General features: G+C 33.8%; 3 protein-coding genes and 2 pseudogenes across 3 annotated transcripts; 3 read left to right on the top strand and 2 right to left on the bottom strand.

Annotated features, from left to right (window-relative positions):
* Positions 1-3,745: 3,745 nt before the first annotated feature.
* Positions 3,746-4,740, bottom strand: LOC111307995 (butanoate--CoA ligase AAE1 pseudogene; annotated as a pseudogene).
* Positions 4,741-7,530: 2,790 nt separating this feature from the next.
* Positions 7,531-12,470, top strand: LAZ1 (organic solute transporter ostalpha protein (DUF300)). The gene is made up of 8 exons (XM_022907218.2): positions 7,531-7,898; positions 7,999-8,055; positions 8,799-8,907; positions 9,868-10,052; positions 10,145-10,233; positions 10,564-10,825; positions 11,040-11,291; positions 11,676-12,470. Exons 1-8 carry the CDS (start codon positions 7,761-7,763, stop codon positions 12,024-12,026), a joined length of 1,443 nt encoding a protein of 480 aa, XP_022762953.1. The 5' UTR covers positions 7,531-7,760; the 3' UTR covers positions 12,027-12,470.
* A 289-nt stretch (positions 12,471-12,759) lies between these two features.
* LOC111308686 (Phosphoglycerate mutase family protein) lies at positions 12,760-15,279 on the bottom strand. The gene is made up of 6 exons (XM_022907221.2): positions 15,067-15,279; positions 14,631-14,711; positions 14,176-14,304; positions 13,954-14,016; positions 13,599-13,723; positions 12,760-13,176 (listed from the first exon to the last, which is right to left on the bottom strand). The coding sequence occupies exons 1-6, from the start codon at positions 15,157-15,159 to the stop codon at positions 12,984-12,986; spliced, it is 684 nt and encodes a 227-aa protein (XP_022762956.1). The 5' UTR covers positions 15,160-15,279; the 3' UTR covers positions 12,760-12,983.
* Positions 15,280-15,692: 413 nt separating this feature from the next.
* LOC111308684 (SEC1 family transport protein SLY1-like) lies at positions 15,693-18,560 on the top strand. Its single transcript, XM_022907217.2, has 2 exons — positions 15,693-15,951; positions 16,275-18,560. Exons 1-2 carry the CDS (start codon positions 15,921-15,923, stop codon positions 18,110-18,112), a joined length of 1,869 nt encoding a protein of 622 aa, XP_022762952.2. The 5' UTR covers positions 15,693-15,920; the 3' UTR covers positions 18,113-18,560.
* A 395-nt stretch (positions 18,561-18,955) lies between these two features.
* LOC149519864 (isocitrate dehydrogenase [NAD] regulatory subunit 1, mitochondrial pseudogene) lies at positions 18,956-20,307 on the top strand (annotated as a pseudogene).

Raw genomic sequence — 20,307 nt, 5'->3', positions numbered from 1 at the left:
GTTAGTATAAATTTCATAAACTCGTTATATATTCAAAAAAATAAAATGGTACATTATGTTCTCATTTCTTAACATTTATTTTTGATTTTTTTTTAGTGAAAGGGTAAAGAAAGCTTCACGAAAGAAGAGCTGGATGAAATCTATAAAGAATGGTGTGATTATGTATTATCATTTATTAATGTTGATAAACCTTCAGGTTAGACATTGTTGGTTGAATGTAAATATATATGGAACAAATTGTTATAATGTTTTTAACATGCCATGTTGAATGGAAACTTTAAGTTTGTATATTGGAGGTATTTGTTTAATATTATTGTTATACTTAATATGAATACATTATGTGTATTTAATAAATTACTGAGTACGATTATTTCAGAAAAGTATATTAATATGGCAACGTTATCAGTTTTAATTTCGGATATGTGGTCAATTTATTGAAATACAACAATTTTCATTATGTAAATTCTAAAATGTAATTCATAGTATCAGATATATAAAACAGGCATTTTTTGGGCATAAATATACAACTGATAGCAAACGTTTTTCTAGGTATAAACCTACAATTGACTTTACATATACAGTATCAAATATATTTTTTTGATGCGATTAATGAATGCGTTTTTAGCAAGAAAACACCTTCAATCACCCCTAATAGAAAACATTGAAGATGTTTTTTTTACCAAAATCTTCTTTAATAATCCTCCCAAAAAATTATTATGTGAAATATTAAAGGCATTTTGGGTAAAAAACTCATTCAATAATACTAACTAAAAATTAATCAAATGGATTATGAAGAGCATTTTCCTACAGGTAACACCTTCAATAATCCTTAACAAAACGATTATGAAGGCATTTTTGGATATAGCCGCTTTCAATAATTCGACCATTAAAGTTTATAGCTGAAAATATTAAAGACGTTTTGAGCCAAAAATATCTTCAAGCATCCCATCTAAGTTTTGTCTATAAAATATTAAATGCGTTTTTTACAAAATCGCATTTAAAAATCACAAAAAAAATTTACTGATTGGATTATAGAATGCGAATTCGACCAAAAACGCCTTCAAGAATCGACTTTATATTTTTTCTATAGATTATTAAAAGCGTCTCTCCACGAAAAACGCCTTCAATATTCTATGAAAAATTTTTTAAAATAATTGGTGAAAGTGTTTTTGCCAAGAAAATGCCTAGAATAATCAATAACAAATAATCTGTGTAAAAACCCAGAAAAAGGCTAAAGGACAGATCGAACCAACAACCTTATGGTAAACATCCGCACGATCCAAACAATTTGATAAGCTTAATATTTAATGTATTTTGAACAAAATAAATTCAATAAGCCTGTAAAATTTTTTGGTCCAAATATTAAAGACATTTCTTGTAGACAACGCATTCACTAATCTCATACAATTTTTTATGACATGATAATTGAAGGAATTGTCTGCTAAAAATACGCCTTAACTATTCACTAAAATTTTTAATAAAAAATATTCAAGGCGTTTTAGTTGAGAAACGCCTTTAATATTAAGTCTTGGGTGGCGTTAATAAGTAACAACGCCGTTATTTGAATATTTAGTGACGTTTGGATAATAAACGCCCGAAGTTTTATAAAAACAAAGAAGGTAACGACGTTTGTAAATGAAAGGCCGCTACAAAATTGCAGCTAATACGCCATTTTGCTGTAGTGATATTTCAGTAATGGTATAATTTTGATTTTTTTATAAGATTATATTCAAAATGATATTATGATTTCTTTTTTTTTTATGTTTCTAATTTATTTTAAATTTTTTTATCCTATCATATATCTAATTAAAAAATATATTATGCCTCTAAACTCTTTCAAACTCACAATCTCTAATTATCAACTCTAATAATATACTAATCCATGAAATAATTTATAAATGACTAATTTCGTTTTGTTCGGTTGGTTCCTTCCATTGTTGGCCATAATCTGCGATGTAATCTTTTTAAAAAATTTATATTTGATATATTATTAGTGTATCAATTTGATATATTATCAATAAATTAGATAATAATAATTCATTAATAAGATAAATCAAATAATAATACGTCATTAATTAGTAAGTTATTTTAATTTACATACATTTATTTTAAAAATGAATATTTATTTATTGATGAACTATCATTAATAATGTATAAAATTTATATACTAACAATGTAATGATATAAATATTTTTTTAAATATGTAAAAAAATTCAGTAACTCCCTGAAAAATGGGATAGCATGCTATATAATTCAAATTATTAATTGAACTACTTCCGTCTCTCATTCCCTTCTCGAAAACATAACTTCCTCTCTTTCTTTAGACGGTGAGTAATTCAACTCAACTCTCTAGATGACATGAGATGTATAATTCATTAATGATTGAATTTTTTTTATGTTTAAGATTGACAAAAATTAACTTTCATCATTAAAATTAATATTTTATATTATATTAACAAATCATACTGCTGGTGGTATATAAGGTATACGTACATGTTCATACCCTATATAAAATATGAAAAAAAAAAAAAAACCTCCATGGAAAAGGAAAGGAACAGAATGGGGGCAAATGATGGCAATTGCCGAACTTGATTTAGAGTTACAGGGAAGTGAACCAATCTTTTAATGCCATTAAACAAATACTATATATAAAGAAACATACAATGAAGCAGACGAAATAATAAGAGAAAGCAAGGTTGCATGGCGTCAGCTCTCTGGACCTGCTACGTATGGAAAATGGTGAAGAGTGCAGGAGAGTAAATGAAAATGGTGGCATCTGATAATCTTGACAAAATGGACTCTTAATCACGTTCATCGTTTAATCCTTATCCATCTGCCAGAGGCTGCTTAAAATGCAGCCAACGTCCCAAACCAACGTTTCTGGAAAAAAAACTCCCACTGCCCAGTGCTTATCTATAAAATAGGGATCGAAACTCAAAGGTCAAACAACTAGCATAAGTAGTGCGTTAACTCCCCACACCCCACACACACTATCTATGAGGTCAGGACATGACCATTTGAGCCATATCTAAAGGTCAAAACTAGAGTAATTACTAATTAATTAAAGTAAAATGAATCTACATGATAATATTTATTCAGAGTTTACCATAAAAATTAAAAGTATAAATAATATATTAGTAATTATAAATTACTCATATTCTATTTAAATAAATTTTAAATTTAATTTAATTGTTATTGAGTCGAGTTTGAACTCGAATAACTTTATTTATCGATCAAGTCAAATTTAAATATTTTTATATATGATTCGAATTGCTTGTTAGCCTAATCAAATTTTTATATGTTAATGAATTTTTATTATTTTTAATTAATAAAATATTTTGAACTTAAAATTGAGCACAAATAATTTAGTTTTTGTACAGTATAAGAATCGAACTTATTTTTACGTATTAATCGAACTTAATTAAATAAATTTAAATAATTTAATTTTTATCTTGAATCAAATTCAAATTAAAAAATTAAATTAAATCAAATTTAAATCAAATTTTAAATTTTAAATTTAATATTAAATCGATTTAAATTTGATCTATTAGACCTTTAATTAGATCTCAAACCGCTCCGCGGGCCTATGAACGCTTGAACCAAGTAAATTCTTCAGTAGGTAAACATGATTTCGGCTTCTTGGTCTCAAAGTTATGTTTTTTGAGTGAAGATTGTTGGTCCTACCCAGACCAGTTGGCCCGCTGAAAATGGTGGGGTATTTTGGGCTGAATGGGCTTGTTTTCTTCCTAAAATTTAAGCCTAATCGATCAAATATGTCTGTGCAATTCACATGCATATATAAATAGTTAAGGATTGATTGTATATAACATTTATACATTGCATGTGCAGGAAATATTAACTCACCGACATATGCTGGTTTGGGAAATGTATCAAACACTATAACTTAAACAGGCAAAAGCAACCTGAAACATAGAGAATGAAGACTTAAAACTTAACATAACTTTTCATTTTATTCATCTTTGTCGACAGAAATCAACTTGTTTTATTCAAGCATGCACCCTGACCCAACGACCTTGACATGACATTCTTTAGATAAGGGACCGAGCTCTCTCCCTTAGAACAGCCTTCTTTGTCTTCCCAGTTGAAGTGATTGGCAGATGATCAAAAACCACAGTTTTTGGCACCATATGTTCGGGCAGCTTTCTCCACAGAACTTAATAATCTTCTCAGGGCTCGCATTGCATCCTTGCTTAAGCATCACAAAAGCACAAACTGTCTCCCCTACAACCTCATTCGGACGCCCTACCACTCCTGCCTCAAAAACTGCTGGATGGCTAAACAGCACGGCTTCAACATCCACAGATATTTTCTTATGCCCGGAAATAATGAGATCAAGTTTTCGATCTTTCACCTCAATGTTCCCATCAGGATGCCTCACAGCAATATCACCAGTATGAAACCATCCTCCTTTCAATGCTGCTTCAGTTTTGTCTGGGTTTTTATAATACCCTTTCGTAACGGTCTTGCCTCTAAACAGCACCTCCCCCATTGTCAACCCATCAAAGGGCACGCTTTCCATTGTCATTGGGTCTTTTACATCGACACCCTCCATCAAGACATGATTCAAGCCATGAAGAGATTTCATTTTTGCTTGTTCCTCAGGCGATAAGGAGCAATATTCGAGCCTCCATGGATAAACAGTTCCAGGTCCTAGTAACTCTGACATTCCATAAGTGTTCCACCTTGAGCACGACATGAGGTGGAGGTGGAGGTGGTGCACCTCACGTCATTATATCTACCTTGAATGGAAGTGGGTTCTGATTTGCATTGGCAATTAAACTCAGGACCGGGGTTACACAACCAAGATTGTTACATTGTACCTGATAATGTTGGCAAAGATAATTTTGGCATCATATGTCCTGAGGCAAATATTGGTGCCACCAGGAGCAGCAATAGCCCAAGTAAAGCACCATCCATTGCAGTGAAACATAGGGACCGTTCATAAATAAACAGGCATGGCTTTCAGTTCATTCAGAATAATTTCAGCGAGAGTTGTCAAATACGCTCCTCTGTGACCGTGAACAACTCCTTTTGGCTCTCCTGTAGTCCCTGAAGTAAATACAATGGAAATTGGATCACATTCACCTTTTGGCCTCACAATATCGAAGTCATCAGAACCATTTGTGAGATTAAGAAGAGAATCATAAGTATGATGACCCGAAAGCTGATGATTATTGGAGGCAATTTTGGCAACAGGATCAGTCTCTAGCATTAATACAACTAGAGGAAACTTGTAATCGGTGCATGTTTTGGTGAGGATCTCAAAGGCTTGAAGGGCAAGGTTGAGAAATTGATGATCAACAAATATGACTTTAGCTTCTAACAGTTTCAATTGTACAGCTAATGTGGTGATTCTTGGCAGATGTTCAGTGGAGAAACAATTGCTCCTGCCATGGGAACAGCAAAGTGAAGCTCGTATAACTCCTGTGTGTTTGGACCCAATGCTGCAACCTGATCACAAAAATTTTCAAATGTTATAAAAAGAAAAACTAAACAACAACTTAAAAGTTGAAAGCATTAGAGCTTTACAATATCGCCATGGGAAACTTTCAATTGGTTTAGGGCACATGCAAGTTTGTAGCAACGTTGAAAGGTTTCTTTCCAAGTATATTTCAAAGAACCATAAACAATGGAGACTCTGTCACTATAAACCATGGAAGCACTTTCCAGGAAGAGTACGCGAGTGAGAGGACAATAATTTGCAGAGCATTGAACCAACCATACTTGCCAATCTCTCAATCCCCAATTAAAACAAAGATGTTAATGGAGAATTGCTGGATATAAGATGTTAATACCATGAGCTGAGGGCCTATACATATATAGGAATGAATTTAAGCAAGGTGTTCATCAAATTTAGGTAATCTGGTTGATATTGAGATCAACCTAGAAGTGCGTGGATTTTATTTCCTAAAATAAGAAGAATTGTATGCTTTTTATTAAATTTGATTATGCCAATTGTTTAATCTAGTTGGGGGAATCTTACCCTTTTCTTAAAATGGCAAATGAATGCCAGGTATGAACATTGTGTTAAATTTCATTTAATGCATGTTAAATCCTTTTCTTTTTCTTAAAACTAATTGTTTGTGACACTGGCTAAGAAGATATTTAGAAAAAAGGTAAAGTCCAATTAATGCATTAGTTTTTCTTGAATTTAGTAAAAATAATGAATTTAAATAAAAAATTCCTAAAATAATAATTAGATAATCCTTAATCGATGTCTATAACCATCTTATTGTATAACATTTTTTTTAGTACATTTTTAAAAACTTAATTAATATAATATTTATAATAATATATCTATATTAGATGCGATAGTTGACGGTTAATTTGATAATTTTTAGGTCATGTTTGATTCATATAATTATTAATAGGATAGAATACTAATTATCATATATTATATTCGATTTGTATCTAAAGAGAGGAATAACGATTGCAATGAAGATTAGTATCATTTTAACATAAGATTATTTAATCATCTCAAGTGGAGAGAATTATTTTTAATTCATATGATTAAACTTACATGTCTAATTATAACTTTAAAAATTATATCAATAATTTAAATCGTATAAATATTAAAAAATGATAATTTTGACAAATAAATAAACTATTTTATTCTTATCCTTGCATATATAAAAAAAATGATTATATTATTTTATTTAATCAAATTTATAATATTATCTTATTTTATCTTATCATAATTTTATATACCAAATATGACCTTAATATATTAAATAAAAATATTATTCAACATAAAATAAAGTTGCAAGATATTGCAAAATGATAAATATAATAATATTTTCGCACAATAAATTAAAAATGATAAATATCTTTGTCTAGTGTTACATTTAAAGTTTAAAGTTGGTAGATTGTTAATGTATAAATTTTATATACTATTAGTAAAATAGATTATATTAATTCATCAGTGAAAATTCTTTTTTAAAAAATTAAGATTTTTTATAATTTTCTTAAAATTAATAAAATTTTTTATTAATGAATTGATATCTTCTAATAACATATAAAATTACTGTGCATAAATATAAAATCTTATATATACATAAAAAATATTTTATTATAATAAAAATATATTAACTAAGCTTAAAAATTCATGAAAACAGTAGTTAAAAACTCCATCTAAATTTAACTCAAAAGTTAAAAGAAAGGCCCTCTTTTATCAGCAGTGAAGTGAAAAAAATGATGGCATGGTTAGATCAAATTACGTAAATCAACCTAGAATTACCTTTTCAATTTTTACTATTCCATGATTCCAGTTGTTTTTTTTTTTTTTTTTTGTTTAGCCAACAAAACGCGTGTAAAAAGTGAAAAAAAAAAACAAAATTAACCAACTGGTAAAATATGTAGAAAAATATGCCACTAGGAAGATCCGGATTCTAGGTACACAGCCCTGTTAGACAGCTAGAGGCAAAGTCGAAATTCACAAAACTTTAAAGGGGCATTAACGTAATCTAACCAATAACGGAAAAAACAGATTCACGTGCAGCACCCCTGCCTGAGCTTCATCTCTCATTCTGAGTCACGAGACACGACTTACTTTTTGGCTTTTACCTCCCATATTCAATCGATCAAGCTTTTTCTAGGGTTTTCAAATTTCCCGTTTCTGTTCAATTAAAACCCTCGATTTTGGAATTTAAAAATTAGCAATGATCGTCCGTTGATTTTTTTTTGAAGTGGAAAGTCAGGTATGCTATTTATCATCAAAGTAAAATAAAGTGTAGAAGCCGATGAAGATTACAGATTATCTGTTGGGTTATTCGCCTCCTATTTGGGCGACTTTGATAGCTGGAGTGCTTTTAGTCGTAACACTTTCTCTTTCAATGTATCTTATCTTCGAACACCTCTCTTCGTACAAGAATCCTGAGGTAAGCTTTTGTTTCGTTAGAGATTTTAGGCTTTTTTTTTTTTTTTTTGCTTATTCGATATTGCTTTGCTTGACTTCTTTTTTTGTTTTTGGACTGGCAGGAGCAAAAGTTTTTGATCGGAGTTATTCTTATGGTTCCTTGCTATTCTGTAGAATCGGTTAGTTTTTTTTATCAGATTTTGACTTATTTTCTTAGTTAGATGTTTTATGTAATTCAGATCATGAAAATCCTAGTGTTTTGCATTAATTTTTGAGTTGTTTGATGAAAATAAGTGTTGGTCTTGTCTGTTACAGCATTAAATTGTGTCTTGAGATCAGATAAATTAAAAAATGCTTGAAGTCGCGGTCTGTTATTGCTCAAATTTCTGGACTGCATGGTGAAAGTTGGTCTTCTGGTATTATGGAATGCACATCAGAGTAAAATCACTGGCATAAATCTTTTGTAACCAATGCTGGAAAATTATTGCTTCTGGAGATTCTTGCGGTGGGAAATTTCCGTAGTTAGACTCCTGGAATTGAAATATCATGCCTGACTTTTTGAAAATTTGAAGTAAAATTTTTTGTGTTTGAGATTGCTGAATATACCTTAAGAAAATTTATGTAAAAACATTGGCATGAATCTTGAACAGTGTAATCTGATGTTGCTTACATGCTTGCATTGAAAGGTGTAGTTAGTTGATTTCTTTACTTAATTTAAGTAATGTGTTGGTATGAAATTTGAAATATATTCATCTTAGGTTAAAATTTTAAGTTTGGTGTGCTTTGAGTCTATGAAACTTTAAGAATTTTAGGTATAGTTTTGGCACAGTACTTCAACATGATTTTTTTTTTTTTTTGCATCATGCATCTGGTGCAATGATATGTTATTTTCTGTCTTGCTAACCCAGATTGTTTTTGACAGTTTGTTTCGTTGGTGGATCCCTCAATTAGTGTTGATTGTTCGATACTACGAGATTGCTATGAATCATTTGCCATGTATTGCTTTGGAAGATACCTTGTTGCTTGCTTGGGTATGTCCATTTATAGAGTGTTGAAGTGTAAATAAACATTTTATTTCTTAATTCTGGATCACCACCCTTGCATGTTATATCATTGGAATTCCAGTTCTGTCTTGTTATTTGCTATTACCCTTGAATCCGAATTTTGAACGCCCTGGTATTGTTTTCAATGTCTTTGAACAGACATTTCAACACTTTATTCTTTCATTTCTTACTGTGTAAGAATGTATAGATTCTTCTGATGTCTAACATACCGTGCTCACTCATAATGCTCCTAATTCATTCTAGTTAAAAAAGAAAATATGTACTACTCTGTTGGTTTTACTCAAGCAAGGTCCAGGTTGTGATTATTTGCAGTCCTTACCTTTATGTTTGATGACAAATGCCGCAGGCTGAATGCTGCACATTCTACATGGTGGCTGTAGGCTGTTTCGAATTACTAGCCAATGGCTGGTTTTAAATTAAAGTCGTTTGGTGCTAAGAATGTCATTCATTGAGCTTGTGATGACATGCATATCAAATAAATCACATTGACATGCACATACACAAAGAAAAGGGCATTGTAAATATTTCATTAAAGAGGTAGGAAAGAAGATTGGACAGTTCTGTACTTCTGTCAAACTGACTTACACATGCTATTTTTTTTCATGTATTTGACATTATGGACCTAAATTTATAACAATAATTTCTGTCAAAATTTCCCGAAATTAAAGCTTGTGCATGACATATGCATTTATGGTTTATGGAGATTTCAAAGGTCCATCATACAGCATAAGTGTCAAAGTACTGCTCTAGTTTTTGTGCTTTGACAATGCAGGCTATTTGTTAAAATTTTCACTTTGTATTTTTCTTCTCCCTTATATGTATAATGGTCTTCATTTTTCAGAGTTGAGCTGCTATTTATATTTGTGGCTGATGTTGAGAAAATTTCTATTCTTTATTGGAATCTTTCTTTCAATTTCTGCTTTTAAGGTGGGGAAGAAAGGACTATAGAATTCATGGAAAGGCTAGGGCGTGCAAGTTCTAAAACTCCATTATTGGGACTTGATTGTGAAAAGGGAACTGTTAAGCACCCTTTTCCTATGAATTATATCCTAAGACCATGGAAACTTGGTCAATGGTTTTACCAAGTTGTCAAGTTCGGCATTGTCCAATATGTAAGTGCTGTTTAGCTTAAAGAAGATGAAGTACTATTTTTTCTTCTCTTGTTGGTTTCCCTTTTTAACAATGTTGTATGCTTTGTTGGCAGATGATAATCAAGTTATTGACTGCCCTTTTAGCAGTAATTCTTGAAGCTTTTGGTGTATATTGTGAAGGAGAATTCAAATGGGGCTGTGGGTAAGATGATCTTAATGTATAATGTTGCTTTTGATGCTGAAGATTTTGTGTGAGTTAGTAGTGGAAAGATTTTTCTGGGTAGAAGAAAGTAATTTTGAATGATTGTTATTCATATTTTTGCCTCTTTTAGTGCTTCACCTTCTAAGGAACAAGCCACCTAAAATCTGAATTTATGATGTCATTTCACTTGTGAGCATAAGTTTTTGGTTAAAATATTCTGTTATGCTGTTCTTGAATTTAAAGTGGTGATTCATTAGTGAAATATAATTTTGTGAATGGCCCCTCCTAAGATATTTCTCATTATCTTGGCATTTTTTCCTGATTTTGCAGGTATCCTTACATGGCGGTGGTTCTCAATTTCAGTCAATCATGGGCTTTATACTGTTTAGTTCAATTTTATACTGTCACAAAGGATGAACTGGCACACATAAAGCCATTGGCCAAGTTTTTGACTTTTAAATCAATTGTGTTTTTAACTTGGTGGCAAGGTGTGGCAATTGCCCTTATTTATGCTCTTGGTCTATTCAGAAGTCCATTTGCTGAAGGCTTGCAGTTGAAGTCAAGTGTCCAAGACTTCATCATTTGTATAGAGGTAGATGTCTTCAATCACCAATGTATTTCTTCTAGGTTGTACTCCTATTTACTATAGGTATGCAGCTATATAATAAATAAGCAAAAGATTTAACCATGAGTATGTAAACTGTAACATTACCCTTGTCAGTCATCTAAATCCAAAAAGCTTGTAAATGCTACAAGTCTTTTTCTAATATGAAAGTTTGACATGTCATGGTATTCCTCCAGCACAGATGGGCATTGCTTCTGTTGTTCACCTATATGTTTTCCCTTCCAAACCTTATGAGCTAATGGGAGACCGCATTCCTGGAAGTGTTTCAGTACTTGGAGACTATGCATCTGTAGATTGCCCTCTGGATCCTGATGAGGTTAGGGATAGTGAGCGACCCACAAAGCTACGCCTACCTCTGCCTGACGTAGAGGCTCGAAGTGGAATGACCATAAAAGAAAGTGTGAAGGATGTATTTATTGGTGGTGGTGAATATGTAAGTGTTCAGTTTATGCTAATAGTTTAATTTTAGATTATACTGTGTATGTGGAGATTAGTGGTTATCAATTAGTGATAAAATAATAATAACATGCTGTAATCACCTTAAGGGTGAACGCGTTGTTGTTGGTTCTCCACAGTAGCATCTCTTCAGGTGGATTGGAATTCATTAAGTTGCTAATTAGCGTCCACAATAGAATAAAAAACCTGAAAGTATGACGCATATTGTCCCACTATGTTTGGTGGGGGCTTTTTCAAAGAGCATAAAATCTTTTTTACCTTTAAGTGCCTATAAAGTCAAATCCTTCAAAGACCAGATTACCAGATTCTTTTCTTTATTATTTTAACATACTATTGCTGAATCTGCTCTTTTCTTTTGCAGATTGTAAACGATGTAAAATTTACAGTAAACCAAGCAGTTGAGCCTGTTGAGAAGGGGATTACCAAGTTCAATGAGAAACTGCATAAGATCTCTCAAAACATAAAGAAGCACGACAAAGACAGGAGAAAGACAAAGGATGACAGTTGCATTGCCACATCCGCACGGAGGATAATTCGTGGTATAGATGATCCTCTCTTAAATGGAAGCATTAGCGATAGTGGTGTTGCGAGGGGAAAGAAACATAGTAGAAAATCAGGATATACCAGTGCAGAAAGTGGAGGAGAGAGCAGCAGTGATCAGAGTTATGGTGGCTATCAGATTAGGGGCCGTAGATGGGTTACAAAGGATTAAAGCTTAGAAGAATAATTGTGGTTATGTGAACAGAAGACGAGACACGCTGGTGTGAGTGCTTCAGAGAGACGTCTTCTATTCTTAGGTTGTGGCAGCTAGCTTGGTTGACATGCTGAAGAGCATTATTTTGCATGTGGCAACTGGAGATGTCTTTCAAATCTCCTGCTGTCAATATTTTCTCAAAAACGTGGTGGTGGTTTATGCGGGGGACCCGTGGATATGTTCTCTAATAGATGGCGTGTTGTATAGAGTTTATTGAGGGCTTGGTCATTGCATTCAATGAACTAAGAATGGTTTTGCATGATTGGGTCATTTTTGCTCATTTTTTTGAGAGACGTCCACATGGAGTCTGACTGATGCCTGGAAATCATTGCCCAGAAAGTCTTTAACATATAACAGCCGTTTGTATTCTTGCTATTAATATATGCTCCACGTTTGAATGCATTCTCCCTATGTCTCTCATGTAAGATGTGATTTTGTGCTGAATCAAGCAATTTGAACAGTACTGCAGTGACTTCGTTCTTATAGCTTCTTGACCCAGTGATTAAAAAAACCTAACAAGCCCTATCATTCTCATCTTCTATTCATAGATTTTTTTTTTTAAAAAAAAAAAGGGAAAATGGTAAATGGTAAATGTTGGCCTTCCATATAAAAATCCTCATCAGGAGCTCGCAATTCATGGCTCTTGCATGAAAAATTTACGAGCAAACACACATGATAAATAAAGCGTAGCTATGAAGCATTTCGCCTTTCAATAAATCAAAGTTATTTGACCACTTGTGATCAATGAATCTCTCTCGCTTTAAAACAATTCTTCAAAGTAACCATAGCTGGAATGACTGAGCATAATTGAAACATGATAAACATAGCTATCTTATGTAATAAAAGATAGATCATATCAATGTCTCCAGTCATGAAATGCACGCCAAGTTTTTACGACAAAGGGGCAGCAGCGGATTATAGAACTGCCCTCAGTTCTCCAGTCAGCAGTGCAAACTTTCGATGCTGTGATAAAATAGAAGGGGTTCTAACTGCTTGAATTCTCGACACTAGGTCACTGCAACTTGGTTCCATCTGTTCTGAAACTGCATTAATTATGGTTTGCAAGATTTGCAAGGGATCACCATGGCTGACAACCAAGATCACACATCTGCTTCTCCAAAAGAAAGAATAATTACTTAAACTAGTGTCACAATAGGGGATCAGCTCAGTATCAGCATGTTATCATGATTATGATATTGCATACCTTATTATTTACACAGCACATTGGAACAACCAATGTGATAATAAATGATGTTTTTGGTGTCATAAAACTAGAGCAAATTTCTACTTTTAGTGGGAGTAAACTAATTCTTGTTCATTAGTCTTAAGAACTCTTAGGACTTTTAGGATTCCAATCATAAAGGACTCCATGCCTCTGCATACAATGACTTATTCCATACTCACCAAAACTGTTAGTGTTTTAAATCTATTAGCTGGAACCTAACCTACCATAGAAACAGAGGACATCTCATAATTCGAGATGTCAGTTAAACATTTTCTTTGTGGAAAAACAAAAATTAAATAATTTACCCATGGTATTCTGATTCCATAGTTGCCATAGCACTTGCAAGTCTAGAAGCTACATCATCAACACTTTCTCCACCTTCTGGCCTTGTGAATGGATCTTTTTCATCCATAGCCCATATTTCTGTATACTGTTTATAATGTACAAGAAAAGTTAGGAAAGACTCAAGTGTCAACAACCACATAGGGTAGAATAAGCAACAATGCTTTATTGTTTATACAATCTGGCAGTTGCTTTAAGGGTCCTACATATAAACTCAATAACCCAATAACTGTTGTGTTATACAGTAGACCTCAGAATCCTTCAGGTGCAACATTATGCTTGGTAAAGTATAAATTGAGCCCAGTATGTATCACTTACTTTCTCATGTGACAGAAGTTCAAATGAAGGACCAAAGTAACGTTCTCGAAGATCTTCTATAACCTATGCCGCCAGCCAATAGCATTTATTAAATATCAGTGAGAAGAAAAGTAGAAAGGAAAATGTCATTCAATATAAATGATGATTATAATTGATCCCTCCCTCTCCTAACCTTCTTTTCTAATTCAATATGTGAGTCTATGAGATGGTGAAATAGCTCACCTTGCATTGAGGACCCTCAAATGGAAGATTCAAAACGGATGCAACAACCTCTGCTGTATGACTTGTCCTCGCAAATGGTGAGTAACAAATACGCACATTTTCAAGTGGTGTGTTGTTTTCCTTCAATTCCTGCACTTGGTATGCAATCCATCTGTGAGTAAAGCAGCCTGTTTTTATGATAAAAGGCGACACGAAAGACAGTAAACAAATGAAATGGCTAGGTTAAAAAAATAGGGAACAAATGAGAGCCTCAACTCCTGATTAGAACTAGTTTCAGTCAAGAAACTTGTTTAGTTTCATTACTTAGTGCCTCGTGCCTAAATTCTGTTAAAGCAATCACAGGCCAGCTATGTGATTGTCAGTCCCAGAAACCTTCAATCAGCAGTGTAAATTTGTTCTCTGGCATGGGATGCTTAAAAAAAAAAAAAAGGGAAATTTATATGAGAAGCAGATACCTTTAGGAATAACTTTCCAGCCAACTGAGCTTGCTCAACACCTTCAGATGCTAACCCATATTCAAGACGAGTGCCATTTTCCTGATGGGATTCTAACCATTGGTTAATAACCAACGCCAAGTAGCAAAATTGAGAGTTGGCAAATGGATACAAATACAATCTAGAGTGACACATAAATTTTATGGTTTTGCAAACGCTATGAATAAGAAATTATGGCTAAAATGAAGCTCAGCATCACTTGGTATCTCACAAACTATGACCTGAACGCATCATAGTGCTCCCTTCACTTTTTTACATTTTTCTGGACAGACCCAGATGAGATAAGCATTACTTTAAACAAAACAGGAAAAAAAGGCAGGCAATAAAGAATTATAAAAAAGCCTTAAAGAACAGATAATGTTAAAAAAAAAAAAAAAAAGTGAAGGGATTGACTGACCAATGAAGAAACAATAAGGCCTTTCTCGTTTGGGATGCTTTTGCCATGCCTGAGGACCCAGTATCTGTTACGCAAAAACGACGACGTTGCCATCTCTGCTGCTGTTTCTCACTTTCTTTCAGTTTTCTTTCTTGTTGTGCGCTTGCCAGTTGCAACTGTATCCTCTGCTAAATGGAAAATCATTTTAAGGTCGCGTTTGGAGAGACACGAGTTTCTCTTACACTTTTCCTTGACCTTTTTTTCTTTTAATATTTTCCATAAAATTTCCATTAATTAATAATAAAACCAAACAGAAATTAGTATGAGACCACTATAAATATTTGATAAAAATAATGTATTTATTGGGCCAAAAAATTTATACATTATATATAAATATAATCATATATATATATATATATAACAAAAAATATCTTCCCATCATCATATGTCAGACCCATCTAAAAGTTTTAAAAATGTGATTTTCCCCCCTTTTTATTAACGTAATTTTCTCGAATTATTTTGACCACATCTTTTAGTTTTAGTGGACAACCAAACACATCTCCAAAAATCTCCCCGCCACGCGGCAAGATCTCAGTTCTCAACAGTAGAATACTACAATAAACTCACCGCAGAGGAATCTACACATCGTTTACCAGGGTCATTTTTTTGTTCTTTTTTCAACATTTACGCCTTGAACCATCGATAGTTTGATAGATGAATTTCATTTTCACTGCCTCAAAATGGCTATAAAGAAAAACAGAGAAGAGACCTCTCCCAAAGGCTTCTTATTACCCACGAAAAACCCAAAGCAACTAATTTTGAGTCTTAAAGTTTGAAAGTCTTATTGTTCAAAGAGCTCAGTTTTCCAGTCTCCTATGGCTCTCAATCTTCGCCAAAAACAAACAGGTAAATTCTCTCTTTCGATCTCTCTCCTTCGTTTCCCCTCAAATTACCAAAACGCATCTCATATCCCGTGTAGATTTTAACGTAGATGCAATTGGAACAAGCTTTTATGTCTCTTGTTTTGACCCTGTTAAAATTTTGTTAAATTTGATCTATTATTCTTTGAATCGAAATCGATAAAATCTAGCGCAAACCCACCATTTGTTTTGTTAAATTTTATTTGGATCTAGTTTTGTCTAGGTTTTTCTTTACTGGGTTGTTGAATTTGATCTGTCATTTTGATCTTAGTGGGTGATTTGGTCTTTATCATTTTGTTGGGTTTACAGAATGTGTAATCCGGATGCTGAATCTGAACCAACCAGTGAATCCTGCTGGAACTGCTAATGAAGATGTTTACAAGATCTTGATTTATGACAAATTTTGTCAAAACATACTGTCCCCATTGATCCATGTTAAGGATCTGCGAAAACACGGTGTGACCCTGTATTTCCTTATTGACAAGGATCGAAAACCTGTTCATGATGTGCCGGCTGTGTATTTTGTTCAGCCAGATCATTCCAATATCCAGAGAATTGTAGCTGATGCCTCACGTTCTCTCTATGATAGTTTCCATCTGAATTTCTCTTCATCTATACCAAGGCCACTTTTGGAGGATCTTGCTTCTGGGACCTTGAATTCGGATTCAATCCATAGGATTTCAAAGGTTCATGATCAGTATTTGGAGTTTGTGACATTAGAGGATAATTTATTCTCTTTGTCCCATAAATCTACTTATGTGCAATTGAATGATCCATCTGCTGGGGATAAAGAGATTGAGGATATTATAGAGACGGTTGTTAGTGGATTATTTGGTGTTTTGGCTACACTTGCAGTGGTGCCTATAATAAGATGCCCGCGTGGTGGACCAGCAGAGATGGTTGCTTCAGCATTGGATCAGAAGTTGAGGGATCATTTGTTGTCAAAGAACAATTTGTTTTCTGAAGGTGGGGGTTTTGTAAGCTCATTTCAGCGTCCAATTTTGTGCATCTTTGATCGGACTTTCGAGTTATTAGTTGGGATACAACATGATTTTAGGTACCGCCCGCTTGTACATGATATTCTTGGGTTGAGGCTTAATAGGTTGAGTGTTCCAGGAGAGAAAGGTGGAATGAAATCATATGAGTTGGATAGCTCAGATCCATTTTGGATGTCAAATGGATCATTGGAATTCCCTGAAGTTGCTGTTGAGATTGAGACCCAATTGAACAAATATAAGAAGGATGTTGATGAGGTGAATAGAAGGACTGGTGGGACTGCAGGAGCTGAGTTTGACGGGACAGACTTGATTGGGAACACAAAACACTTAATGAACGCAGTGAACTCCTTGCCTGAGCTGACAGAACGGAAGCAGGTTATTGATAAACACACAAACATTGCAACAGTGCTCTTGGGTGAAATAAAGGAGAGATCTCTTGACTCTTATGTAAAGAAGGAGAATGACATGATGGTCAGAGGTGGCATTGATCGAAATGAGTTACTGAGTGTACTTAAGGGAAAAGGTACCAAGATAGATAAGCTGCGTTTTGCTATAATGTATATTATCTCTTCAGAAACCATTAACCCATCAGAAGCAGAAGCAGTGGAAGCAGCACTAAGAGAATCTGAGGTTGATACAAGTGCATTTCAGTATGTGAAGAAGATCAAGTCATTGAATGTTTCATTGGCATCAACAAATTCTGCTAGTAGAAATAACATTGTTGATTGGGCTGAGAAGCTCTATGGCCAGTCCATTAGTGCTGTCACAGCAGGTGTGAAGAACCTATTATCTAGTGATAGGCAGCTGGCACTGACAAGGACTGTGGAAGCTTTGATGGAGGGGAAGCCAAACCCTGAAATTGATTCTTACCTTGTGTTTGATCCCCGTGCCCCTAAGTCGAGCTCTGGCACTAGTGGCAACCATCTGAAAGGACCCTTTAAAGAAGCTATTGTTTTTATGATTGGTGGTGGAAATTACGTGGAGTATGGCAGCTTGCAAGACCTTGCACAACGTCAGCAGCCTGTCAAGCATGTTATATATGGAACAACAGAAATTTTAACCGGAATGGAGTTTGTTGAGCAACTCACAATACTGGGGCAGAAGATGGGATTGGGCAGTTCTGTTGCTACTTCTTCAGCAACCCATTAATGCAGCTTTTGGATAAATTTGCAGAGCCTGCTATTCGCTGGTCCAGTGCTGAAGGAGGCAGCATGATCCAATTTGGAGATACCATGTGACCAAGTAAATACAGATGTGAAGCTGTGAAGCTGGTTACCTGGGCGGCTATGCACTTAGTTGAGCCACGCACTTTTTTCTTGAACATGCTGGTTTTAATCAAGACTTGAACCTTTGACTATTCAGAAGAACATATATTTTTGTTCCATTACGGTGACTAGGTATTTTGACAATTAATAGCATCCTTTTCCTCTATTCGGATAAGTTTCTGAAGTTGGGGTTGGCGTCAATCGATGCCCTCTATTTTTTTTCTATATCACCTTTCTTTCTCCTACTTGGCTGTACTAAAAAAGTTTCACCTGGATTTCTTTTTACCCCGTAATTTCATCAGATATCAATATATTAGTGTTATTCAGATTCATTTGTAGTTCGCAATTGTATTCTTGGAAAATGTCAGAAAATTTTTTACTCTCAAACATAGATTCCCATTTCCTGTTACTGCATTCTTTGTATCTTTCTCCCTTCAAACTCCATTTTACTGTTTCTCAATAACCCCTCCCTCTGTCCTGGTACATGGGTCCAATTTTTTTTTACTTGAAATTAAATTTTTAATATTAAAAAAAAAAAAACGGTTGTTTGTAATTTAACACAAATGTTAGGCTTAATACTCAAATAAACCTCGAATCTTACTTCAAGAGACCCTCGATCTTTTGTTATGAAATTAAGACTAAACTTTTATTTTATTGTATTTATACTCATTAAATCATAAATTTATATGAATAATATCAAATTGATAGAATTTTTAAAATAGTATTTTTTTAAATATTTATCATTTAACTCATCTAAATGAATTTAAAAATGTATTTTTTATAAATTAAATCATCCAATTAAAAAATTTTAAACAAAAAATTGCATATTTTATATCATCAAGATTCTAATTACAATAAAATAAAAGTTCATAATCTTAGTTTGGTACAATAAAAGACTAAGGGCTTATTTGCATTTGAAAGTGAAGTTTTAGAGTTTATTTAGGTATTATACCAAAACACTACAATGCAATCAAGAAGTGTTACACTAAAAGCGGGAAATGAAAAACCATATTGTAAGCTCTTCTGTAAATTATTTGTCATCAATAAACGAGTGACCAGTCGGTCCACAAATTAAGAGTCAAAAATATAAAATCCTTAAAATTAAGGGGGTACTTTGCAATATGATCATTTTCTCTTCTTTTACCTTCCCGCTTCATGTCAACGGCCTTTTCTGCAACCCTTTTCCTTTTCTATCAAACTTTAAAACCATAGTTTGACTGCCAACAACTCCGAAATCTTCATACATTTTCACCCCCAAAATGTCCACGTCACGCAGATCCATCCCTCTTCGGAGTACCCTCATAGCCCAAAAGACCCAAACCCGAGACGTGACGTACATGCCCTGGCCAGAAGACGGAGCTCCAAGACCCGTAATCCTAATCCCAGGTGATGGAATCGAACCATCAGTGACGAACGTGGTGGAACAAGTGATGGAAGCAATGGACGCCCCAGTTTACTTCGAGAAGTACGAAGTTCACGGCGACATGAAACGGGTGCCACAGGATTGCCAACCAGAAATGAAAAGGTGGATATCGTACTAATCATGGAGAACACTGAAGAGGAATACTCGGGTCTCGAACACGAGGTCGTGCCTGGCGTTGTTGAGAACGTTAAGGCAAGTAACTAAGTATAACTGAATTGCTTTTTTTTTGTGAAAAATTGAAGATTTTCTTATTGGGTAATTTGGCTGTTCTTTGGTGTAGGTGATAACAAAGTTTTGTTCAGAGCGGATTGCAAAGTATGCATTTGAATGTGCTTATCTAAACAATCGAAAGAAGGTTACTGCTGATCATAAGGCCAACATTATGAAACTGGCTGATGAGTTGTTTTTGGAGTCTTGCCAGGAAGTGGCAACTAAATATCCAAGTATCTAGTATAATGAACTTATTGTAATTTTTTTCTTTTGTTATAGTTCATCTTTTAATATGAACTCCTTGGCTGCTTCCTGACTTGGTAGTCATTGTTGTTTACGCATGATATGTAATTCAGTTGGTGTCTTGAACTTTCCTCGGCAGTAGACATTGATATATGACACTTGTAAAATCTTTAAAACATTTACTAGAAAATGATCCTGTGAAA

Source organism: Durio zibethinus, chromosome 2 (assembly GCF_047325235.1).
Source record: "Durio zibethinus cultivar Kanyao isolate XHJ-2024 chromosome 2, ASM4732523v1, whole genome shotgun sequence".
NCBI classification, from domain to species: domain Eukaryota; kingdom Viridiplantae; phylum Streptophyta; class Magnoliopsida; order Malvales; family Malvaceae; genus Durio; species Durio zibethinus.
Note: the sequence above shows the minus strand (reverse complement) of the source record. Positions and strands in the feature narration are given on the sequence as shown.